The sequence below is a fragment of the Meleagris gallopavo genome, chromosome 20 (assembly GCF_000146605.3).
Source record: "Meleagris gallopavo isolate NT-WF06-2002-E0010 breed Aviagen turkey brand Nicholas breeding stock chromosome 20, Turkey_5.1, whole genome shotgun sequence".
Lineage (NCBI taxonomy): Eukaryota > Metazoa > Chordata > Aves > Galliformes > Phasianidae > Meleagris > Meleagris gallopavo.
In genome coordinates, this window is record NC_015030.2 from 5364050 (window position 1) to 5371334 (window position 7285).

The 7285-nt window shown below is 52.8% G+C and overlaps 2 protein-coding genes across 2 annotated transcripts; one reads left to right on the forward strand and one right to left on the reverse strand.

Annotated features, from left to right (window-relative positions):
- Window positions 1–99: 99 nt before the first annotated feature.
- On the forward strand, window positions 100–1280 carry LOC100540190 (histone H3.3). The gene is made up of 3 exons (XM_003211446.4): window positions 100–264; window positions 345–498; window positions 580–1280. Exons 1-3 carry the CDS (start codon window positions 137–139, stop codon window positions 706–708), a joined length of 411 nt encoding a protein of 136 aa, XP_003211494.1. The 5' UTR covers window positions 100–136; the 3' UTR covers window positions 709–1280.
- An 891-nt stretch (window positions 1281–2171) lies between these two features.
- LOC104913779 lies at window positions 2172–7092 on the reverse strand. Its single transcript, XM_010721371.3, has 13 exons — window positions 6915–7092; window positions 6796–6841; window positions 6386–6444; window positions 6271–6306; window positions 5244–5296; window positions 4873–5005; window positions 4598–4794; window positions 4461–4506; window positions 4311–4376; window positions 3679–3738; window positions 3514–3596; window positions 3224–3318; window positions 2172–2439 (listed from the first exon to the last, which is right to left on the reverse strand). Exons 1-13 carry the CDS (start codon window positions 6948–6950, stop codon window positions 2405–2407), a joined length of 945 nt encoding a protein of 314 aa, XP_010719673.1. The 5' UTR covers window positions 6951–7092; the 3' UTR covers window positions 2172–2404.
- Window positions 7093–7285: the final 193 nt, after the last annotated feature.

A 7285-nucleotide genomic window follows, 5' to 3' on the forward strand; every position in this document is an offset into this window, starting at 1 on the left:
CTGCCGCTTCTGGGGGCTTGAGGGGATCGGAGGCGGGGGAAGCGTCGCATCGTAGGGCCCGGCGGGTCGTTGGCACCGCGGGGAGAAGCGGGCCCTGCCTGACGGGTGCGTGTCGTCGTAGGTAAGTGAGGAAAAAATGGCCCGTACAAAGCAGACCGCCCGCAAGTCCACCGGGGGGAAGGCTCCGCGCAAGCAGCTGGCCACCAAGGCGGCCCGGAAAAGCGCTCCCTCTACCGGCGGCGTCAAGAAGCCTCACCGCTACAGGTAAGGCTGCCGGCACGCTGTGCTGCGGCCCGGCTGCCGCTGCCGTGCCCTGCCTCACCGATCCCTCCTATTCCACCCAGGCCGGGCACCGTCGCGCTCCGTGAGATCCGTCGTTACCAGAAATCCACGGAGCTGCTGATCCGCAAGCTGCCCTTCCAGCGGCTGGTCAGGGAAATCGCCCAAGATTTCAAAACGGACTTGAGGTTCCAGAGTGCGGCCATCGGTGCGCTGCAGGTAGTGCTGGTGGCCTGCTGAGGGCTTTGCTGAAAGGGTCTAACGTTGGTTCTAACGTTTCTTCTTGTCCTCTTGGAACAGGAGGCGAGCGAAGCGTATCTGGTGGGTCTGTTTGAAGACACAAACCTGTGCGCCATCCATGCCAAGAGAGTCACCATCATGCCCAAAGATATCCAGTTGGCTCGCAGGATACGGGGAGAGAGAGCTTAAGTGAAGGCTGTTTTTATGGTGTTTTGTAGTAAATTCTGTAAAATACTTTGGTTTTAATTTGTGACTTTTTTTGTAAGAAATTGTTTATAATATGTTGCATTTGTACTTAAGTCATTCCATCTTTCACTCAGGATGAATGCTAAAAGTGACTGTTCACATAAACCTCAGTGATGTGAGCCTTGTTGCTCAGGAGTGACAAGTTGCTAATATGCAGAAGGGATGGGTGATCTTTCTTGCTTCTCATGCATGTTTCTGTATGTTAATGACTTGTTGGGTAGCTAAACTTGTAAGGTACTAGAATTGATATAAATGTGTACAGGGTCCTTTTGCAATAAAACTGGTTATGACTTGATCCAAGTGTTTAACAATTGGGGCTGTTAGTCTGACCATACATCACTGTGATCAAATGTGGACTTTTTCAGAGGGTGAAACTACAACTCTTAACCACAGTGTAACTTACAGTTTCCTAAAAACGTAAACCTGGCAGCTATAGAATACACTATGTGCATTTATAATAGCTATTTTATATATTGTAGTGTCAACATTTTTAAATTAAATGTTTTACATTCACATGCAAGGAGTCTTTGTCATTTGGTTTGTATGGGCTTGGAGAAGCTTATTCCTGGCTCCAGTATGTTAGCAGTAGATGCTTGTAATACTGGACTGCTGCTGCAGCAGCTTAGCTTTCTGCCAATGAAGCAATGCCTCACTCTGGCTCCCCTTGATGTTTTTAGGAGGCCTGACTCATCTCCTGCTCAGCCAGGAGGAGCAGTCTGACAGGCACAGGCTAGGAAGCAACTTCCTTCCTCCCTGTGGGGCTCTCTTGTTTAAAGCTTAGCTGCTTATCAGTGGCAGCAGTATAGGCCCAGCTTCAGAACTAACTTCTGCTTTCCCCCCCCTTCCTTCCACATTTAAGGGAAGCTTTTTTTTTTTTGCAGTGGTGGGACTGGTCTAAAGTGAACCCAGCAGCATCTGCCCAGGTCAGGGCTGTGAGCGGATGCAGGCTGTGGGAGTGCAGCCCTCTGCCTCTCCCAGCTTCCTGCAGGATCTCACTCTGTGACTAAGGGCAGGACAACAGCCATGTCAGAGCAAGCAGAAACGCTCATTATATAACCAGAGAGCATTCAGGCTGCTAAGCAAATTGCTAGATTCTCAATTTCCTTCTAAGCTTTTTTGATGAAATGGGATTAGATGTAAACCTGCGCTTGAGGATAACCCTGCAGGCTAGCTGCTGACAGTTCTGGTTTTCTCAGTAGTTCTCTGGGAACAGCCAGAGTTGTGGCACAGGAAAGCCGCTCAAACTACATCTGGAACAGGTAATTAACATGCAAATTACAGTGTTAGGCCAGTTCTTAAGAACAGGCTATGCTAGTAGGGCTAAAGCTGAAACAAAAGTTGTACAGGGAGCAATATAAGCTAGTCCAGCTTGGTTTATTTCACTGAAAAATGCAGACAAAGGGGCATTTTAGGAAGGAGAAAAGCAGTAGTTCAGCTATAAAGGCACGCAGTAAGTCGCACTGGCCTATCCATGCAATTTTTTTTTTAAAGACCAAATGCTTTTGCTGCACTTCCTTTCACAGCAATGTCCTGCAAGTATAAGAATACCTCTCTAACTCCAGTTTGAGGAGCCAGACCCTGCATCTTGCACAGCTGGGTCCCCAGAGCCTGAGGAGAGCAGAGCCACAGCCCTCCCTTATCAGACAAACCACTCGGTGTGTTTAAATCCTGCAGCTGGAGAAACAAATGCTCATTACCACAGGCTCTTACACAACATCCTCAGCACCCCTTCCTTCTCTGCTCCAAACACAGGCACTGCTCAACGTGTTTATCACCTGCTAAAAATGTTTTCAAGTGACCTGAGGTTTTAAACAGCTATTTTCCTCACTGCTAAGCTTCACCGCATCTAAAAGGTGAAGTTAATTGTTTCACAGCACCGAGCAGGGCTGGGCTGTGGCCATCAGCACCTCAAGCTGGCTGCCTCCAATCCACGAGCGCTGCTCAGCCACCCCAAAGGCAGGGATGGACAGTGAAGCTGCATGTCCTGACAGCACAGCCTGCTGGGGGACACGTGGCAAGGACATCCCATAAGAGCCCCAAGGGGCACCCAACCCAGGGAGCAGCATAACTTGCATTTAGGCAAGTCAAAAATAGAAACTGTAAGTGGTGAGATTTACTGATGCTTGGGCTGGTGTTGGATTGCAGCAGAGGGCTGAGCTCCTAGAGGAGAAGTATGTTATAAAATAGCATCCCTCGAAAACAAAAGTTTCCTCCAAGTGGAAAACAATGAAACGTCTGGGAATGCCTAGAAGCTGCTTTTGAAAATAATGGTCTAGCTGCTCTAAATGGGAAAAAATAAATAAAAATCAAAGAAAACCAACCCCAAACTATCAAAGTATCTACTCATCTTAGTGATCTCAACAGAAATTAAGCTAGCTCTTGCATGTGGTGGAATGGCAATTCTTGGTACTCCACATTTTACTGTAATTATATTTGAAGAAATAAAACGTTCCCTCACCAATTCTCTGGATGATTTCCTTGCATTCTTGCTCAGAACTCGATGCAAACACCAGGCAGTCAAACGTGCTCCCTTTGGGGCTCCCTGGGGAGGCACTAAATATGGAAACAAATGCATCAGCCTGCAATGAGAGCATGTCAGAGCAATCCCACGAGCAGCCACGCTGCCTCAGCCCTGCGCTCCCAACTCCCGCATCCCCACATCGGGTGGGATGCCCAATCTCAGCCCTGCGTTGGCTCAGAGCTCCCTGCTCAGCTGTGGGGAGGGGATCCATGCACAAGGATGCTCACAGGACACAGAATGCAAAGACACTGCTGGTCTTGAGGCAGCGTCCCACGCAGGAGACTGCAGGATAGGGGTGGCGAAACAGGACCTGCATTGGGGACAATTGGGGACGAGGGGCTGTGCAGCTCAATGCATGAGCCAGAAACAGAGCATTGGGTGTCCATGCTCACCTTGGGAGATGCCTTCTCTTGTACGAGGATTTCCGTTTCCTTCACATCAAATAAAACCTCCTGGAGAGGAGAAAGGGGAAAAGAAAGCCCCAGTGATCACAGCACCTGAGCTCTATTTTTAATAAGATTGCTTGCGAGGCAGATTATTCAAGAGCAGAGTGATGAAGTGCAGCTTTTCACACAGAGCTGCCTATTGCTGGTGTTCCACTGATGGAAAGGGGAGATGGACTGCAAATTAAGAGAGCAACTTCATTGTGCTTCAGATGTGGGGTTAAAAGAAAGAAAACAAAGAGGAAAAACAGGATGAAAAAAATATATATATGCATGGACCACCAGTCCTCCAAGGATCTTCCAGCACTGTGGATCCATGGAACAGCAGCACTGTGGCTGTGTTCCTGCTCTCAGGACACCAGCTTGGGCTTAGCAGAAGATGATCACCCATGGGCTGGCTCCATGCTCTGCCCACGTGCACCCAGGCCCCAGCCCAGGGCTGTGCTCTGCTTTCTTTGCCAATTTCATGAGAACCTCCTGGAGGCTCCAGCAGCACCACCCGAGCCCCAAAACACCCCCAGCACCGGGTTCAGCCTCCCCACAGTTCTCCAGTTGGGGACACACTGCTGCCCATTGCTCACCCGTGGTGCTGAGCTGCTCTCCAGCACAGCAGGAATGGCTTTCTGCAGCACCTCTTTGCCTCCAAACTGGAACAGCAGGAAGGAACAACACACAAGCATGGAAGAACAAGCTCAGAAGAGAAAACAACCCATCTCTGCCCATCTTCTCACCATCCCAACACCGATCCGGCCCAGGTACCGCACGTTGTAGAGCAGCCTGGGGGGAAAAAAGGACCCATAGATCCTCCTGCTGCTTGTTGCTGGGGGGAGGTGCTCAGAGACCCCTCACCTCCTGGTGCCAACCTTACCTGCCCCCCTGCACCCTCCGCTTCTCCCCCTTGTCACAGCGCCTGGGGCCACACTGGAGCTGGAAATGGGGCTCCTTCTCCTTCACAGCCTCCAGGTAGGGCAGCAAGGGCTCATAGACCTCACCATCGTGCCCCTGCCACCGCAGCACACGGAGGCTCAGTGGTTGTCCCTTCAGCTTCTGCAGCATCGCCCCGGCCTGGAGAGGAGGATGGGAGAAGAATGCAGGGGAGGCACAAAGGGAGGACCGTGGGGAGGATGAAGTCATGCCACCCACCTGCCCGCTGTAGGCGTTCCTCAGGGAGCATCCATTGATCTCATCTAGGACATCCCCAGCCAGCACCACCTCATCCACCTCTGCCTGGCTCCCGGGAAGCACCTCAATGACAATGACACGGCCATCCACGTACCTGGGGGACGCATCCGAGCTGCAACTCAGCCCTAAAGCCGCCCCCCCCACCCCCCCCAGCCCTTCTGGGCCATCAGCAGCATTTCGCCCATACACAGAGGGACAGTCACCCCATGGATGGGGAACCAACGGAGGAGAAAAGCACCCGAAACATCCACAGCCTCAGCTATGGGGGTGCTCATCTCCTCATCTGCCCCTTTTTGGGGCCATCCAGGTCTCCAGATCCTGATGGCTCCTACCTCACCACCATCCCCAGCGCTCGGCATGGGACTGTCTCATACATGACGCACACCTGGAAGAGAGCAGCTGTGACAGCAGCCATAGAAAAGCCACAGGACACTCAGTGTGACCAAGGTGGGGCAACACAGGGACCCCTCCCTGGGGGTCACTTCTGGCACAGAAACAAAACCAGGCCTTCAGGAGCTGCTCCCCAGTGCCTGACGTGGCATGAGGACCATCAGTGGCCTCCTGCCCCCATCCCATCCTTCATTGTTGAGCCCAGATCTGGAGATACAAATCCCAACAGATATGACCTAAAGCTCACAGTGAGCCTTATAAAGGAGTTTCTCCAGCCACCTTCCCTCATTTCATGCAAATAAGCCCCATAAATGAGTTCTGAGCCCCCTCCCTCACCCTGCACAGCCGCTGCCCCTGCCCCAGGCTGCTCACAGCAGCTCTTGCTGTCACATCGCATTACTCAGAGCCCCAAAACGCAGCCGGTTCAGCTGGGAGCACTCATGTCCATTGAGGCATGAACACTGTCAGGCAGCAGCTCTGCCTCCTGACCACAGTCCCAGCATTGGGCTACTCCTCGGGGTTTATTTTGGGGTTAAAAAGGCGGCAGAGGGATGCTCTTCATTTTTCTGGAAGCCATCAAGGCATCCCTGCTGCTCACAGCCTCGGAACGCACAAATATTTCATTGAGCAAACACAAGAGTGAGATCAACTGACCCAGGCATTGCGTGTCATCCCAGAAAAATGATGATTTTTTGGCAAGGAAGCAGGGAAGGCAGCATGGGAAAGCTGCCTTTATGTCAGTGCTGCTTGGCTTGGTCCCACACACCCAGGGCAATGCTGGATCAGCGCCTGGTGACAGCGCAGGCACCCAGCGAGCTCCAACCCCGGCACGGAGGCAGCTCCACATGCATCCCTCCAACTGCAGATGGCTGAAGCTGTGCTGCCATCCCTGCAACCCCAAGCAATGCTTGTTTTCCCCATCTGACATCCCAGCAAGGGCCGGAGCAGGCGGCAGCAGGGAGTGCTTACCGGCAGCAGCCAGCTCTCATCCAAGAAGCTGCAGTTCTGTGAACAAAGCAGTGCAGTGCTGTTGGTGCCGGTGAGGAGGGGGCTGTGCCCCCCACCCCGCCATCCATTCCTGCACCTGCAGGTCCAGGGAGAAATCCACCTCTGTCAGCACAAGCACCAGGGAGAGGAATGGCTCTGCAGAGGGAGAAGGGACAGAGGCAGCATTACTGCTGGGACCCAGTGGCTGCAGTCTCTCAGGGATACAGCCAAGGTTCACAGGGAGCGAATCTGCAGCATCACTAATGATGTTGTAGGGAGCAACCTCCCAAATTCACCCCAGCAGCACCCAGAGCCAGCCCTCAGCAGCCTCCTGAGAAGCTGCACCAGCGCTTAGGGAGGCTGTTAACCTGGGGTTATTCATCAAAGCCAAGATGAAAGGCTGTCGCCCTGGTCTCCTAAGGGGTGCAGGGACCACACAGTCTGTGCACCCCTCAGAGCATCCTTGGTACACGAATTAACACGGAAAACACTTGCAAAGCATCTTACCCCGCAGCTCTTCATTACCCAGGATGGAGCCTGACGAGTCATAGAACTGAAACACAGCACAAGACTCCATGAAACCACCTTAGAGCCACCAGGAACCCAGCAGCCCCCACCCGTCGCACCTCCAGGAGCTGCGGGCTGTGCACCAGCTGCTGCATGGCCACTGCCAGCACTTTGCACTGCAGGGCTGAGCGCAGGAAGCAGCGGCCACGGCCCTGTGCTGTCAGTGCCTTCGTGCAGGTGGAGGCTCTATGGAGGCTGCTGGAGAGAGGGCTCGGTCTGCTTGGGGAAAGGAGAGGAGGTGGGGTTAACATAGGGGGCAGAATGCATTGTCTTTAGGATGTGGAGAGGGGAACGGTTTGGGGGTTAACACATGGGGGAGCTTATGGGCACTTTGGGGTTTAACACATGGAGGAATCACAGAACTGCTTGGGTTGGAAGGGACCTCAAGGATCACGAAGCTCCAACCCCCCACCGCAGGCAGGGCCACCAA

Excerpts from the sequence above, each read along its gene's own strand:
- LOC104913779 (XM_010721371.3), bottom strand. The coding sequence starts at position 6,950 with ATGCAGCAGCTGGTGCACAGCCCGCAGCTCCTGGAG. Across the intron at positions 6,842-6,914 it reads ACAGCCCGCAGCTCCTGGAG|TTCTATGACTCGTCAGGCTC; the intron begins GTGCGACGGGTG and ends GCTGTGTTTCAG. Across the intron at positions 6,445-6,795 it reads GGGTAATGAAGAGCTGCGGG|AGCCATTCCTCTCCCTGGTG; the intron begins GTAAGATGCTTT and ends CTCCCTCTGCAG.
- LOC100540190 (XM_003211446.4), top strand. The coding sequence starts at position 137 with ATGGCCCGTACAAAGCAGACCGCCCGCAAGTCCACCGGGGGGAAGGCT. Across the intron at positions 265-344 it reads AAGAAGCCTCACCGCTACAG|GCCGGGCACCGTCGCGCTCC; the intron begins GTAAGGCTGCCG and ends TATTCCACCCAG. Across the intron at positions 499-579 it reads CGGCCATCGGTGCGCTGCAG|GAGGCGAGCGAAGCGTATCT; the intron begins GTAGTGCTGGTG and ends CTCTTGGAACAG.